Source organism: Fusarium vanettenii (genome assembly GCF_000151355.1).
Source record: "Fusarium vanettenii 77-13-4 unplaced genomic scaffold NECHAsca_159_unmapped, whole genome shotgun sequence".
Classification (NCBI taxonomy): Eukaryota; Fungi; Ascomycota; class Sordariomycetes; order Hypocreales; family Nectriaceae; genus Fusarium; species Fusarium vanettenii.
In genome coordinates this window covers 494-18086 of record NW_003315731.1, presented here as the reverse complement: position 1 = coordinate 18086, position 17593 = coordinate 494, and the positions used below count along the sequence as shown (strand labels likewise).

The following is a 17593-nucleotide window of genomic DNA, read 5'->3' as shown; positions in this document are numbered from 1 at the left end:
GAAATAATAAATATAAGGTATAATTTTAGAACTAAAAGCCTTAATATAAATAAAGAGACCTTATATTTTAGAAAGTTTTGATAAGGAAATATACTTAAAAACTCGGCCTAATATCGTATTAATAAAAAGAGATTTTTATAAGTTAAAGTTACTTATTAATAATACTTAGTCACTAAAATTAGTCTTAAGGATAAAACTAATAAAGGGGGAATCTTATATTATAGCTATAATATAAGCTAGGCGGGGAAATATAGTAGAAATACTTTAACTAAGTAAGAGACTAAAGGGACTAAATATTACCCGCATTAATCTAAGGACTAAATATTAGAAATATTAGTCTTACCCTAGATTAAACTTAAAGAATATTAGTCTAAAGATTAACTATAAGTATATAGGATATATTTATTATACTTTCTTATATAATAGCTACCTTAGCTATTAATATAACTTAGTTATATTTAATATCTTTAAATATATTACTAGATATAATATTATATTAACCTTTAAGGCTATATAATATAATCTAGTATTAATATAAACTAATATAACCGGTTTATCCCTTAGGAAGTATCCTCTTATTATAGCTCGGATATAATACCTAAGTATTTACTATAGGGATATTAATAGCCTAAGGTATAATTAATTACCTTAAAACCTATTATTAGCCTATTAGAAGCGCTATCTTTTAAGAACTTAACCGAAGATATTAAGAACTTACCCTTAATACTTATAACTTAGTTATAGAATATATAAATAAGCTTTATTAAGTAAGGGCTAAACTCTTAGAGATAAATAAAATCTATTAGATTAGGGAATTATATTTTATTAATAAGTTCCTTTGCGGACTTAGGCTAGACTATAAAGTTTTTTTTATTATTTTTAATTAGAATTATAATATCCTCCTTATCTAGGATCTAAATAATCGCAATATTATTCTTAAAGAGGCTATTATATTTAAAATTATTATTTTTATTATATCTTAAGAAGAGAATAGATAAAGAGGAGCTATTATAAGGATTATATATAGAGCTATAATAGCCTAGGATACCTTAGATTAATTAGCTTATTATTTAGACTCTCTAGATCTTAGATATCCCCCTAAGCTTAGGCCCTCGAATAGATTTATATCTTAGATAGTAATACCTCCTTATATATTTTCTGCTGCTATATAAACTTTATAGTTCTCTATAAGTACTAGGGATTCCTAATTAATAGTATTATAAATATAATAATTATACTAAGAGGAAGTAGAATTTATTCCCTCTAAGTATAAGGACCTAAGGGGCTTTTAAAATATTACTCTTAATAATACTCTCTATATTCTAAAAGGATACTTAAACTTATTATTTATATTAGCGCTAGAGAAGAAAGGTATAGAAATTCTTTTCTAAAATAAGAAGGTAGTAATTATAAATAAAGGAAAAATCGTCTTTATTATAATAAGGATCTTAGGTATCTATATAGTTAATAAAGCTAAGAAAGATTACTTTTAAACTATATTAGCCTCTTTTTTAATAGAAAACCTTTAATTATAACGTGGTTGATAAGTGAGTAGGTCAGACAAGTGAGTGAGTCAAAAATCTTAACCTTGAAATTATAAATCGCAATAAAACCATAACTAAGTATCTAATCAATTAAAACTACTCGCTATATTCTTGCCCAGATGACTCAGGAACTACCTGACAGGTCCTTGCATTATGCCCGGGCTTGCCGCAGACACCACAACGCCGAACACCTGGTCGCGCCGACCGGCCTTGACCACCACTCCGCGACGATTCGGCCACTACCTGCGCATCAACATCCACTTAATCAATTGCCTGCCTCCCTTCCTTTACTGTCATTACCCCTCTTTTCTGCAGTCTAGTCCTTTTTGCCCTCCGGCGCCGGCTTAGTATCTCATTTACTTCCCGAAGGTTTCGGACCTCACTCCTCAATAAGATAACCTCATACATAACTACCTTTATTGCTTTAGTATTAGACTTTAAAGCTTCAATAATCGACTCTAGGGAGCTACTTTTATGCCTTCTGATTCGCCTTTCGAGGTATTCAGATTAAGATTAGGCCTCAAGTGATATCTTTGGGGTCTTTGAAGTCCAAGGGGTCGAGGGTTCAGTAACCTCCTCGGGAGGCGTCGGAGTCCGTAGCTACACATCAAGCTTCGAGATTACATTTTCCGGGTCAAAGGGAGCAAGCCCGGCGCCTTTAAACCCTCCCCGGATATTGCTTTCAGTGAAAGTAGCTTTAAAAGCGGCGTAAAATGCGGAAAAGAACTCGATCTTCGAAATATGGGTTATAGAGCATCTGATCAGATACTCTATTTGTCGACCATATGCCTTTTTAAGCACTAAAAAGCACCCAACATCAAGAGGCTAGAGTAGGTGAGATGCATGAGCTGGCATACAAAGAGTGATAATCTTGTTCTCCTCACAATATCTCTCGAAATCGGCGGAGTGGTGGCTTTCGTGACCATCGAGGATTAAAAGACGATAGGGACCAGTTGATCGGTTGGTTGTAGACCGATCAAAGTGCTTTAGCCACTCGAGACCTAGCTCGTTATTTGTCCATCCATTTTGGCTTGTTGCAATAACCCAGTCGCCTGGGAGGTCGCATTCTCGGTACCAATTCGCAAGGTGATATTGGCCTGCACCAATGATAAACGGCGCGATCGATTGACCTTCCGCGTTGATCGCCTGGATCACAGTAATCCATTCTCGATTTCCAGGCTGCACTGATTTTGGTCTTCCATGCCTTTCTGAACCAGTGACAACCATTCCGGCCATTATAATGCCCATCATAAAGCCAGTCTCATCAAAGTTCCAGATATCATCTGACCGGATGCCATACTTCGCGATTGTGTTCTATACGAGCCTGAACCAGTCACGAATAATGATCGGATCTTCACATTTAGCTCTCTGATAGTCGTACTTCCGAAATAAACGTGTCTTTAGCTCTGGTTGTCGTTTGACGAAGTTATGAGCCCAGCGCTTGCCGACGGGTGACGCGTCGCGGTCAGCGAGCAGAGAATTAGCCATTTCTTCCACAAAACGCAATCGCGATAGAAATCCTCGCGAATCTAGGTTAAGAATGAATTGGACTATTATTTGTTCCTCTAGATTAGATAGTCTCCGTGACTTTGGGATAGTATCGCGTCGCGATTGAATGCCATGGTGGCGGCGACGTAAGGTCTCGAAGGGGACGCGGTATGTAGTTGCTGTGCGTCGGAGACTTAGGTTTGGGTTATTTTGAAGGGCTTGAAGTGCAAGAAGGATTCTAGCCTCATTTGAAGTCTGTGACATGTTGGGTGGTTGTAAAGTATCTGATCAAATAGAAATGTAGTAGGTTGAGGGTTTTTTGACTCACTCACTTGTCTGACCCACTCACTTATCAACCACGTTATCTTTAGTATAAATAATTTATATACTTAAGATAAAGAAATATTATAAGATTAATAAGGATATCTATTAGAATTTAACCGGATTAGTCTATATTAAATCTATATAGAGCTTATATATAAGGTAAACTTAAGGAATACCCTTATATTTAACTAATTAAGAAAGGAATTTACCCCTTAGAGTATATTTATATAGATATTACTAGGCCCTTCCCGAAAGTAAGAGTAAATAAGAGCTAATATTAGGCCTACTTTATTAATAACTTTACTTATATATCTTAGGTATATCTAATTAAAAAGAAATTAGAGTTTAAAAAATATTTCTAATATTTATTAAAGTAATTTAAAAGATTAGAAAGATAATATTATTTCTTATATCTTAATTAAGGAGGAGAAAATTAAAGCTATATCTTAATTATATTTTATCGGGATAGAGGAATTTATTTCTCTTATATAGTAATAAAGTAATATAAATAAAATAGATTAATAGAGGTTCTTAATTAAATTATCCTAGATAAATTTATACCTATATTAATTAAATCTAGACTTATTTTAAAATAATAGTTATACTTCCTTAAGGTAATAAATTATATCTAAAATCTCTACCCTATAATAAATATTTCTATTACTCTATATTAAGCCTAATATAGAGATATTCTTAACCTTAGTTATTTATAAGTACTTAGCTTATAAGGATAGGCTCTATTTCTATCCTCTAAATAAAAAAAGATATAATCTAAGAGTATTCCTTATTAGCTTCTTAGCTATTAGGGTAATATAAATTATATTCTCCTTGATAAAAGGGGCTAAGTCTTTATATCTAATAATATTATCTTCTCTAAAAATATTAAAAGTATTAAACTAATACTTAATAATCTTATATATTAGATAAGTAATTAGAGATTATTGTAATAGCGATAAGTAGACTAAGAATAGAATACCGATATAGAAAATCCTCTTATTTTAGAACTATTACCCTTCCTAATCACATTAAGAGAGGTAAATAAAACTAAGAAGATTAGCTATAGAGAGATAACCTCGGATAAGTCCTTAGTAGGAGATTTAAAATAAGATCTAGACTAAGAGTTAATTAGATCGAGTATTTATATTATTATAGATAAGTATAAAGTATTACTAGAAGTAATAGAATAATATATAGAGTCTTAATTACCTAAAAGATTAATTAAAGGATAATTACTATCGAGATATATATTAGCTAATATAAACTTTATTTTCCTCGTAATAATTATAAGATAATTATATTTAATTACTCGCGATATTAATTAATTAGAACTAAGAACCTTTAAGGAAGCTATTTAGGGTCTTTATAAAAGACTTTAATAAGGAAGACTAAAGGAAGAATATAGATCTTTAATTAAAAATAATATCTAGACCTTAGTTATATTTTTATTAGGATATAAAGCCCTTCGAGGTAAATAGGTATTTAAGCTTAAATAAAGGGAAAATAGGGAGGTTTTATAATATAAAGCCTACTTTATTATAAGGGGATTTAAATAAAAAAAGGAATTAACTTTAATAAGACTTTTACCTTTATTATTAAGCTAATAAGCTATAAGATAATCTTTATTATTATAGCGGTATTTAACTTAGAATTAAAATAAATAGATATTAAAATAGCCTTTCTTTATAGCCTTGTAACTAAGGAGATATATATAAAATAGCCCGAAGGATTTAATAATAGAAGTAAGAGAGTCTATAAGCTCTTAAGAGTATTATATAGATTAAAATAAGCTCTAAGAGTATAATATAAGACCCTCTTAACTTTCCTTAAGATACTTAGGTTTAAGCTTTTACTTTTAGATATAAGGGTCTTTATAAAAGGTTATATACTTATTATAATATATATAGATAATCTATTTATTATTAGACCTTCTAAGGATAAGATTATAATAATTAAGTAAGCTCTATATAATAAGTTTAAGATAATAGACCTAGGCCTATATAAATATTACCTAGGTATATCTTTAAGAAGAGATAAGGTAAATTAATTAATTTCCTTATTATAGATAATATACCTAGAGAAAATACTTTAAGACTTTAAAATAAATTAATATACCCTTAATATTATATTAATTACTATAAGTAAGTTTAGAAAGCTAGACCTTAATTATAAGGTAATTAATAAACTTAAGTAATAATATATAAAAGCTATTAGATCCTTAGTATATCTTATACTTAGGATAAGACTTAATATTATTTTTATTATCTCTTTATATAATTAATACCTAAGAAACCTAATTAATAAATATTAAATAGCTATTAAGTATATCTTTTAATATCTTAAGGGATTATAAAACTTAGAATTAATATACTAAGGAAAGCTATAACTTCTTCTTAGCTATATTAACTTAGATTAAGTAAGAGACCTAGAGACTTAAAAGTTAATATTTAAATATATATTTAACCTTAGTATAGGCGTTATTAGCTAAAGCTTAAAGAGATAAAGGATTATTACCTTATCTTTATATAAAGTAAAATATATAGGGTAAATAAGAGTAATAAAGGAAATAATTTAGCTAAGAAGCCTTCTCTAGGAATTATTAAAAGAATATAAGGAGGTCTTAGAATTAAAAATAATTATAATCTTTAGAGATAACTAAAGAGTAATTATAATATTAAAGAATCCCTAATTTTATATAAGAACTAAGTATATTAATATTTAATATTATTATTATAGGGAAAAGGTTAATAATAAAATTATTAATTTTTAGTATATTTTAATAAGTAAATAAGTCACTAATAGGTTAATAAAGGCTTTATTAAAGGATTACTTTTTATTATTTTAAGAAGTATTAGGTCTTAAAGAATAATATTTATAAAAAGATATAAAGATAGGCATAGATAAGAGACCTATTATAGATAAATAGGAGACCTATAGATCTAAGATTATATTAAAGTATAAAGAAGGTATAAAGATAAGTTAAAATAAGAGATCTTCTATAAATAAAAGAAAACTTATAACCTTAAGATTATACTAAGCGTAAAGAATATATAAAGATAGACTAAAATAGGAGACTTATTATAGATAGGAGACTTATAGACTTAAGATTATATTAGATTTAAGAAGAACCTATAGAGATAGATATAGGTAAGAGATCTTCTGCGGATAGAAGAAGACCTATAGTCCTAAGATTATAAGACCTACAGAGACGGATATAGATAGGAGATCTTCTATGGATAGAAAGAGGACTCACGGGTTTAAGATTACGCTAGACTGGGAAGAAGGTGCAAAGATGAGCTTAGAGGGAGATCTTCTGCGGACAAAAGAAGACCTATAGTCCTAAGATTATAAGACTATATAAAGATAGGCCCTAGTAGGAGATCTTCTATGGATAGAAGAAGACCTATAGGTTTAAGATTATATTAGACTAAGAAGAAAGGTATAAAGATAAACCTAGATAAGAGATCTTTTATAGATAAAAGAAGACCTATGGTCCTAAGATTATAAGACTATATAAAGATAGGCCCTAGTAGGAGATCTTCTATAGATAAAAAAAAGACCCATAGGTTTAAAATTACGCTAGATTAAGAAGCAAGGTATAAATATAAACTTAGGAGGGAGATCTTCTGCGGATAGAAGACCTACTATCCCAAGATTATACGAGACTATTAAGAATTTCTAAGTGCCTAGATTAAGATGCTCTTTCCCTATAGTTTTTACCCACGAAGGTATTTTTAGGGGTTTAATAAAGCTCGGCAGGCATATATATTAAGTCTAATAATAGCTTAAGTAGGAGTATTAAGACTATATAACTAAGATAGTCTAATCTACTAGTAGCAGGGATATAGATATTATATAAGGAGCTATATTCCTCTTAGATATATATAACTTAGACCTTTTAAGAATATATTATCTTCTACTCTTATAATATTATCTTATTAGTATATATAGTTTGGCCGCAATAGGTTACCTATTACTACGGTCTTATATATAAGTATATTAGACCGTAGTATTAGAGAGGGCCTATCTATACTCCCTTATAGGGAGGTAAATATCTATATATTATAATAGTACTATATATAGAGGGAAGGTATTATAGGGGGGGGGGTAAAAGTCGAGTCTTAATTGCGTAAGAGATAATAAGATATCTGCCGAGGCGAGTAATTAACTCCCCGTGAGGCAGTTATAGGAGGGAAGAAAACCCCTCAGTGAACCTTCCGAGCCGGGAAGTCTATTGTGCAGTGTGGTCATCACGTGAGGCAACCCCAATAAAACTACTCCCTTTATTTAATGATACAGTATTAAACCCATCCCTAGTGCTGCTCGCACTGTTCCTCGCCCGGAGCAGACACGTTCGGAAGCAATGAGACCTGGACAGGGCTTGTGACTAGCTATGAAAAAGTCGCTCTATCTTCTTGCGTTTGACGTCTTTGTTCGGCCTAGGCAAGGTCCCTTTCGTGGGCTAATGCAAGTGCCGAGGCGAGGTGATAGTCTGTTTTTACCAGCTGGCGAGTCAATCCTAAGGCAGTCGGGAGGATCGTCATTCTCGTTACGGCTCGCGTTATACACTCGTCTCGACTCTATTGACCGGTGTGCTGCCTTTCCCGTATGGTCGTGGCCGGGTCTGGTGTTAGTGTATTAATGTGTTGGAACTATTTGCTTGGTCTATATAGGGACGTGCGATAATCGTTCCGGAGGTACCGGTATATATCTGATTTTCGCCACTGAACACCTGGAATATCTTTGCCGATTGAATCGTGAAGTCTAGGCAGAGAGGAAAAATGATGGTCGAGCCATCCTGTAGGTACGCCGCCCACACCTTCCGTGCCATATTGACATATTTCGAGGCGGGCCGTTGAATTGTCCGATAACTGGTCTGAGTTGCTCGATGAAGGCCGCGATTGTGTTCTACTAGAGGGATTGATTGGGCTAATTGGACTTCTGCGACGGCTTATATTGGCGGTATGAATATCTGGTGAAGGCATTGTAGAGCTTCGAGGTATATTGTATTCGTCGGGGGAAGGACAACAATGATAGTGATACGCCTTGACGCGACGCGACGCGAATTGACGACGACTGGTCGAAGTTTTGGTGGCCAACTGGCAAAAAGTGCGGCAGAATTTGGTACGTACCGGTGCACTAACAGGTGAGATTTGGGCCAATGAGAAGCGCTAAAAGTGCGGCACCCGTAAGGTTGCGGCACCCGTATCAAAATGGTGCGGCACCCCTATCAATTGCCTCTTTAATACCCATTAAAGTCGCGTGCATGGTAATTGGCTAAACGCGAGCTTAATCATCCGGAAATGAGTGATATTTTGCCCCGTTCTCCCCCCTGCTGCCTGGACCTTACCCGAGCTCAATCTGTACACCCAACTTACAGGCCAAAGAGTAACAAAAGGCTCTATCCTTTCCATTCCTTCTTCAGACATTCGCAGTATAAACCTATCAAGACTGGCCACTCAGCACCTGTTGGCAGCTTCTAAAATGCTGCCTTACCAGTACAGACCCTTGGACACTACCACCAATGAGCTACGCCTTGTCACACTATTGCCAGACTTGGTTGATAAACCTCTCCGCCTGAACATAACCCACACTCAGTTCAAGCTACTTCAGCCCACAGAGAGGCCCCCTCCCCGGCAAGGACTTGACGAAATTCGACGCACCTTGCCCGAGGGCTGGGATGTGGACGAAGCCTTAGAGGGCCGCCTACTCTTCTTCCGCCCAGGCAAACTCGAGAGCTCGGTGTCATGGCAGCATCCTGATCCACTATACGCCAAGGAATTTGCTGATGACGCTGGAAACGGTAGCCCACGACAAGTCCCGAGCTATGAAGCGTTGTCTTACGTCTGGGGACCACCACATCCAACCGAAACCGTCATAGTCCAAGATGAAGTACCTGGTGCAGAATCCGAACTTTTCATTGGGCAAAACTTGGCTACAGCATTGAGATGTCTTCGGCTCCCTGATGGTCCAAGGACCCTGTGGATTGACGCCATCTGCATCAATCAAACTGACCTTGGCGAGCGAAGCGCGCAGGTTGGCAGAATGTGCGACGTCTATTCCTTGGCTTCTCGAGTGATAATCTGGCTTGGTCCAGCAGCAGATGATAGCACGCTGGCGGTGACAAGTCTCGGAAGACTAGGCGCCCAAGTCGAGTATCTCCGAGGGGGCTTGATGTGTCCCTCGCCTGGATGCACCCAGCCTAACTGGTACAAGAGCGACTATGAAATCCCGTTCGACCTTGCCACCTGGGAGTCTATCCATCGTCTCATCAGTCGACCATGGTTCACGAGGCTGTGGATCATTCAGGAAGCCCAGCTTGCAAGTGAAAAGTCTGTCGTGCAATGCGGTGGCGACCAGGTGCCGTGGCCCGTCCTCCGTCGGGCCATCATTTGCCTCTTCCTCAAGAAGAGTGGCCCTCCCACGGGCATGGTTCGCCAGCTGCGCTATGCTATGGATTGCACTCAGTTCCTCCGCGGCATGTCTGTGGACCGGCTACTGCAAATGTCGTCCTTCAGAGCATGCAGTGATCCGAGAGACAAGATATACGGCATGTTGAGCGTCATGCCGCCCAATTTCACCGCCCGCATCCGAGCTGATTATTCTCTGAGCGTGGAGGCAGTGTACTCGGACGTCTTTCTCTCTTATACCCGGCACTTCAAGCGCCTGACTCTTCTCCAGCAATGTAGCCGAATAGATGCGGCATGGCCGTCTTGGGTGCCTTTCTGGAAAGAGCCGTTGAACGTGATGAATACCACGGACCGAGCGTTCCGTGCCAGCGGGCTGTCGTCAGCTCATTTCCAACAAAGAGGGAGCACGCTTCAAGTCGTAAACGCCCGCTTTGGTGACGTACTCACTGCGGAAGAGGTCCATCTCGGTCCCGATCCGAGCCTACAAGACATTATCAACTATCTAAGCCAAATGGGTATTGAGAGGTTGGATTCCTCCCGGTACGTGGCGGGGGGTAGCGTCTATGATGCATACCTTCAATCTCTTTCCGCCGCCGCGCTTCAAGATCGATTTGAACAACCTTCAGTGTATTCAACGCTGCAAGAGTGGAAGGATGAGATTGCCGAGCTGAGGAACGCGCCCAGAGGAGCTGTCAAGTTAAGCAGGCAGACTATAGCGGTTCTCGGTAACTTGCGCACACACTCAGTGGTGACATTGGAAGGGGGCTATGTAGGGCTGGCTAAGCGAGCAGTGCAGGCAGGTGAGCTGTCCCAGTTCCAAACACCCCTCTGTTCCTTTGAGACTCTGGATCTAACATCCGAATCAAGGCGATCGCATTGCTATCATCCTTGGCTGTGCGGTACCAATGGCTCTCCGGCCGACGTCTACCGGGGCCTTCCAAGTCCTTGGACCATGTTTTGTCCACGGTATCATGGATGGAGAAGCTCTCCTTGGTCCTCTCCCGTCAGGTTGGACGGTCAAAGCCTCATACGGAGAAGACGGCCTCTTGAGGCCGGTGTATCACAACTCACACACTGACACTGCTTGTGTTGACGATCCGCGCTTGGACAGTCGGGCATTGCCGTCTCATTGGGAGCCTATTGAGTGGACAAGGACACGAGATGACCCCATCGCATGCACCAAGTACCGGAATGGGACGACGGGAGAGGAGATAAACTGTGACCCGCGGTTGTTACCTGACGCGCTGAGTGCGCGAGGGGTTCGTTGCGAGGCTATTGATCTCATTTGACATGTGTTGCTTACCATATCTCTGTTGGGCTATGTAAGGGAAGAGCGGGATAAGAAGATCAGTAATGTGTTGGAGATCACAAGTGTGAGGCGACCAAGGCGGTGGCAAGGTGTGGAAGAAGGAGGAATATTCTACAAGAGATCATACCTGTATATAAATAGTGGTTCCTAGGGTTAGGGTTAGAACAGAGTAACTATTAACTATCTAAGCTATTTTGCCCTAGGGGTTTCTTCTAGCTAAGATATAGCTTATAGATAAAAGAGAGGAGATTTTTCTAAGAAATAATAAAAGAAAAAGCATAAGAGATATAACTAGGAAAGAGGTATAGCTAAGAAAGAGATATAACTAGGAAAGAGGTATAGCTAAGAAAGAGAAATAGCTAGGGGAGGGATATAGCTAGGGGAGAGATATAGCTAGGAAAAAGAGAAATAACTAAAAAGAGAGAGGTATAGCTAGTAAGAAAAAGGCAAAGAGATAAGAGATAAGAGATAAGAGGTAAAAGGTAAAGAAAAGCCTTAAGAAGCCCTAGAAGTATTCCAGATCGACCTAGCTAGGTTACTAGGGGTATCTCGGGCTATAGAAGCCGCAGAGGTCGCCCTAGTCCTCATCAGGGCAAGGCTAATAGAGGAATCTAGCTGGTTAGCCGCAAGGGGGCCAATAAAGTCCTGGAGCTTCTGATAGGTCTTAGCTATCTCTAAGTCTATAAGGCTACCTGCTGAGATAATAAGAGGCTAAAAAAAGGCCCCGAGAGACTTATATTTTCTATGTTTTTCTTTGGCAGCCTCTCTTAAGGTATTATAAGGGTCTTCCTTAGTAGAATCCTTTAAAATAGCAACGATTTAAATATTATAGTAATAGCGGCTATTTCCTAGGGTAATTATAAAGTTAGCCCTTAGGCTAGTTTCTAGGTAGACTAGGGGTTCTTTCTTAACCTCTAGGGTAGGCTGGCTACTTAGGGCTCTCATAAAGGCCCTAGTTATAGCGTCATACCTTGTAATCCACCTTTTATTAATACCCTTATAGGTATCTTAATGGCCTAAGGCAGCTATAGCTCCGTAGGAGCTATAGGGTAGGCTAATAGGCTTAATTAGGTAGAAAAGCTAGCTTTAGAGGGCTTTAGTAATCTTAGAGTCTATAAAAGATAGGGCTTTTTAGGTAGGTAAGACTCCGAGCTACTTACAGCCGAGATAGCTAGTATTTTCTAGCCTAGCGTGCCTATAGCTAGCGGGGAGGTCCTCTAGGAAGCCTGCTAGCCTAGCCTTATTTATATCTTTTAGTACTTATTATGCTGTTTTTCTTAGCCTAGGGCCTGGCCTGCCGCTAGGGCTAGAAGGGGCTAGGGGCTTCCGGATAAGGTCTAGGGTAGGCTGCGAGGCCTCCCTAGCTGCTAGGAATAGCTCGTGGGCTAGGTCTTTGTGTAAGGGTATTCCTAGGCCTCCCTCTCTAACTGGAAGGGCTATAAGGCTTAAATTAGGCTCTTTAGGGCACTCACTAGGGCTTCTAGCCACTAGGGCTATAATAGCCTCTTTTATAAGGGTATCAGCTTCTTCCCAAAGGTCTTCTAGCCCGGTTGGGTCTAGCTGCCTCTGGAGGTGCCTTAGAAGAAGCTGGATACTGCCTCTAAGAAGAAGCAAAGAGTGCTGCTTAGGAAGGTCTTGCAGGGCCTCTAGGGCTTCCTGTAGGGTAGCTAGCTTTTCTTGCAAGAAGGTTCTTCTAGGCCGGATAGGGCCTATATAAGTACCTAAGGCTTTTAAGCCTTCTAGCTTAAGGTCCTCTATAGCCTTTTCCTTGCTTTTAGCTAGGTTAAGGCTAAAAGGGGAGCCTTTTAAGACCTCCTTAGCTGCCTCTAGGGTGCCTTGCGGAGCCTTATTAAGTATATAGAGGTCATCTAAGTAAGCTACTAAGGTTGCCCTAGGTAGCTTCCTAGCTAGGGCCTCTAGGGTAGGTCGAAAGGCAAGGGAAAAAAGAAGAGGTCCAAGAGGGTCACCTTGCCTTACGCCCTTGGCCGAGGCTATAGCTGACCTAATGCCTGACCCTAACCCTGACCCAATGCCTGACCCTAACCCTGACCCAATGCCTGACCCTAACCCTGACCCAATGCCTGACCCTAACCCTGACCCAATGCCTGACCCTAACCATGACCCTAACCTCTATAGAAGACCTTAGAATCTCTATAGAAGCCCGAAGGGCTTCTATCTATAGCTGACCCAATGCCTGACCCTAACCTCTAGAACCTCTAACGGAACCTCTAAAGGAACCTCTAGGGGGATAGGGTGAGGGATAGGGTGAAGGATAGGGTGAGGCATCGGGTCCGGGTTAGGGTTAGAACAGAGTAACTATTAACTATCTAAGCTATTTTGCCCTAGGGGTTTCTTCTAGCTAAGATATAGCTTATAGATAAAAGAGGGGAGATTTTTCTAAGAAATAATAAAAGAAAAAGCATAAGAGATATAACTAGGAAAGAGGTATAGCTAAGAGAGAGATATAGCTAGGAAAAAGAGATATAACTAAAAGAGAGAGGTATAGCTAGGAAATAGAGATATAACTAAAAGAGAGAGGTATAGCTAGGAAATAGAGATATAACTAAAAGAGAGAGGTATAGCTAATAAGAAAAAGGCAAAGAGATAAGAGATAAGAGATAAAAGGTAAAGGATAAAGAAAAGCCTTAAGAAGCCCTAGGGGTATTCCAGATCGACCTAGCTAGGTTACTAGGGGTATCTCGGGCTATAGAAGCCGCAGAGGTCGCCCTAGTCCTCATCAGGGCAAGGCTAATAGAGGAATCTAGCTGGTTAGCCGCAAGGGGGCCAATAAGGTCCTGGAGCTTCTGATAGGTCTTAGCTGTCTCTAGGTCCATAAGGCCGCCTGCTGAGATAATAAGAGGCTGAAAAAAGGCCCCGAGAGACCTATATTTTCTGCGTTTTTCTTCGGCAGCCTCTCTTAAGGTGCTATAAGGGTCTTCTTTAGCAGAATCCTTTGAAATAGCTACGATTTGAATATCATAGTAATAGCGGCTATTTCCTAGGTTAACTACAAAGTCGGCCCTTAGGCTACCTTCTGGGTGGACTAGGGGTTCTTTTTCGACCTCTAGGGTAGGCTGGCTACTTAGGGCTCTCACAAAGGCCCTAGTTATAGCGTCATGCCTTGCAATCCACCTTCTATTAGCACCCTTGCAGGTATCCTGATGGCCTAAGGCAGCTATAGCTCCACAAGAGCTACAGGGTAAGCTGATAGGCTTGATTGGGTAGAAAAGCCGGCTTCGGAGGGCTTCAGTGACCTCAGAGTCTGTAAAAGATAGGGCTTTTTGGGTAGGTAAGACTCCGAGCCACTTACGGCCGAGATAGCTAGCATTTTCTAGCCTAGCATGCCTATAGCTAGCGGGGAGGTCCTCTAAGAAGCCTGCTAGCCTAGCCTTATTAGCTTCCTTTAGCACCTGTTGGGCTGTTTTCCCTAGTCTAGGCTGGCCTTGGTTAGGCTGGCTTTGGTCTAGGGTAGGCTGGGCTAGGGGCTTCCGGATGAGGCCTAGGGTAGGCTGCGAGGCCTCCCTAGCTGCTAGGAATAGCTCGTGGGCTAGGTCCTTGTGTAAGGGTATTCCTAGGCCTCCCTCTCTGACTGGAAGGGCTATAAGGCTTGAATTAGGCTCTTTAGGGCTCTCACTAGGGCTTCTAGCCACTAGGGCTATAATAGCCTCTCTTATAAGGGTATCAGCCTCTTCCCAAAGGTCTTCTAGCCCGGTTGGGTCTAGCTGCCTCTGGAGGTGCCTTAGAAGAAGCTGGATACTGCCTCTAAGAAGAAGCAAAGAGTGCTGCTTTGGAAGGTCTTGCAGGGCCTCTAGGGCTTCCTGTAGGGTAGCTAGCTTTTCTTGCAAGAAGGTTCTTTTAGGCCGGATAGGGCCGATATAAGTACCTAAGGCTTTTAAGCCTTCTAGCTTAAGGTCCTCTATAGCCTTTTCCTTGCTTTTAGCTAGGTTAAGGCTAAAAGGGGAGCCTTTTAAGACCTCCTTAGCTGCCTCTAAGGTGCCTTGCGGAGCCTTATTAAGTATATAGAGGTCATCTAGGTAAGCTACTAAGGTTGCCCTAGGTAGCTTCCTAGCTAGGGCCTCTAGGGTAGGTCGAAAGGCAAGGGAAAAAAGAAGAGGTCCGAGAGGGTCACCTTGCCTTACGCCCTTGGCCGAGGCTATAGCTGACCCATCTTCCATAACTAAGATAGAAGGGTCATTATAGGCCCAAGCTGCTGCCTTATAGAAGGTAGGGGCAAAAGTAGCTACAGAAGCAGCTATAGAAGCCCTATCTACTGAGTTAAAGGCATTAGCAAGGTCTATAGAGGCTAGCTGCTGAAAATTAGCCTCATTTAAGCCTATAATAGCCTCATAGAGGAGGAAAATAGCGGGTTCAACCCCGCCTGGGCTATTCACGCCTAGCTGGAAGGGTAAGAGCATATTCGGCCGATAGGAGGTCATTAGGATCGCCTTCATAGCTACCCTATAGATAAGATCTCCTATAGCTATAGGTCTAACCCCTCCATCGGGCTTTTCAAGCCCTATAAGGCGGCTAGCGCATAATAGGTGGGCTCCAGGGGCCGTGCCTTGGCGAATCATATCAGCTAGCAGCCTTAGGAAAGCTATCACAGGGGAATCTTTCCTAGTTACTAGGTCTAGAAGAGGCCTAGTCCAGCCACTAAGGCCCGGGGCCTTTTCCTTGCCTATAGAGGCTATAGCTGCTATAATAGTCTCTGACGTGATTGGTTGGCCGGCCCTTGGGCGGGTCTTGCCTTGGAAGGGGTCTTTTGATCCAATAGGGTGCTTTTCTAGCAGCCTAGCCCTATTTTCTACTGAATTAGGTGCTATAGGGGTCGGATCAATAAGAGCCCTAGCAGCCCGGCCTAGGTAGCCTCTCTCTAGTAGCTTAGCTGCCCTTTGGGCCGGGCTAGGAGCTATAGAGGGTCTAGCTGCCTTGGGGGGCTCAGGGGGCTGCTGGAGGGACTCTAGGCTCTCTAGGGTAGGTAGGTTAGAAGGGAAAGACCTAAGAAGGGTAGCTAGGCCTCCTTTTTGTAAACCTAACCCTAGTAGCCTAGGCAAGATAAGGAAATATAAGAGGGCCTTTTCAGTAGGCCTCTTTAGAAAGGCAGCTGCAGCTTTATGGGCTGTAGCTGTGAAAATAGCAGCCTGCCTTGCATGTAGCCTTTTTTCCGGTATAGGGATCCTTGCAAAGGCTAATAGCTTCTGCATAGAAGCCTTGGCTAGGATTGGGGCTATAGCTTGGTTGTGTAGCTGCTCTAGGGTAGGCCCCTCTAGGGTAGGCTCCTTGGGCTCGGGCTCTAGGGTAAGCTCCCTAGGCTCGGGCTCTAAGGTAAGCTCCCTAGGCTCGGGCTCTAAGGTAAGCTCCCTGGGCTCCCTAGGCTCCCTAGTCTCTAGCTCTAGGGTAGGCTCCTCTAGGGGCCCTAGAGGCTCTAGGGTATATTCTTCTAGAGGCTCTAGGGTAGGTCCCTGACTAGAGGGCCTGTGGCTAGGCGTGCTAGGGCAAGAGGAGCTAGAGCTAAGGGACCTAGGGCTAGAGGGTCTTCCCCTTTCCTCATAGCTAGAAAAAGACCTATAGCTTTCCCTTGAGGCCGGTCGGTCTAGGGTAGGCTCCTCTAGGGTAGAGTTAGGCTGTAGCTGCCTTTGCCGCCTAGTAGGTCTTTGTAGCTGTGGAGAAGGGGTCCTTGCTAGTCTCTTTCTTCCTATAAGGCCTCTATAGCTAACTAAGCCCGGGCTAGCCTGATTAGGACTAGTGGGGCTAAGGGAAGAAGCTAAAGAGGCCCTAGAGGTATTAGTGGCCCTAGTAGCTATATAGGTCCTTGGCCTAGGTAAGGTAGAAATATGGGCTTTACCTTCTATGCCGTGGATCTTAGCACTATGGGTCTTGATGCCGTGACTTCCGCGGCAGGCTGTGCCGCAATAAGGGCAGCTGACTAAGCCAAGGGGCTGTAGCTGTTGGTTGGTATAGGCCTCGGCCGGGTGTTTTTTGCGTATATGCTCTAGGGTATCTCTATAGCTGCCTTGGCAGGTAGGGCATACCTGCGAGGGCATTTTACTATAGGGTAGCTAGAGGTATAGGGTAGGTATAGGGTAGCCGAGGTATAGGGTAGGTATAAGGTAACTAGAGGTATAAGGTAGCTATAAGAAAGAAGATAATAAAGAGAAAATAGCTATAAGGTAGCTAAGATAAGGCTTAGAAACTAAGCATAAGGGTAAGAGTTAAGGTTATAAGAAGCTTAGAGAATAAGGTCTTTAGAGATACTTATATAACCCTAGGGTTATTCTAGAAGCTTCTACCTTAACCTAAGTCTAACCCTAAGCCTAACCCAAAGCCTGACCCTAACCCTGACCCAATGTGTGACCCTAACCCCTATAGAAGGCTCTAGAATCTCTATAGAAGCCCGAAGGGCTTCTATCTATAGCTGACCCAAAGCCTGACCCTAACCCTGACCCAATGCCTGACCCTAACCATGACCCTAACCTCTATAGAAGACCTTAGAATCTCTATAGAAGCCCGAAGGGCTTCTA

General features: G+C 40.9%; 1 protein-coding gene across 1 annotated transcript; it reads left to right on the top strand.

The window, feature by feature from the left end:
• Positions 1-8837: 8837 nt before the first annotated feature.
• Positions 8838-11052, top strand: NECHADRAFT_98482 (uncharacterized protein; the record flags this gene model as incomplete). The annotated part of the gene is made up of 3 exons (XM_003039133.1): positions 8838-9156; positions 9295-10563; positions 10631-11052. 3 exons carry the CDS (start codon positions 8838-8840, stop codon positions 11050-11052), a joined length of 2010 nt encoding a protein of 669 aa, XP_003039179.1.
• Positions 11053-17593: the final 6541 nt, after the last annotated feature.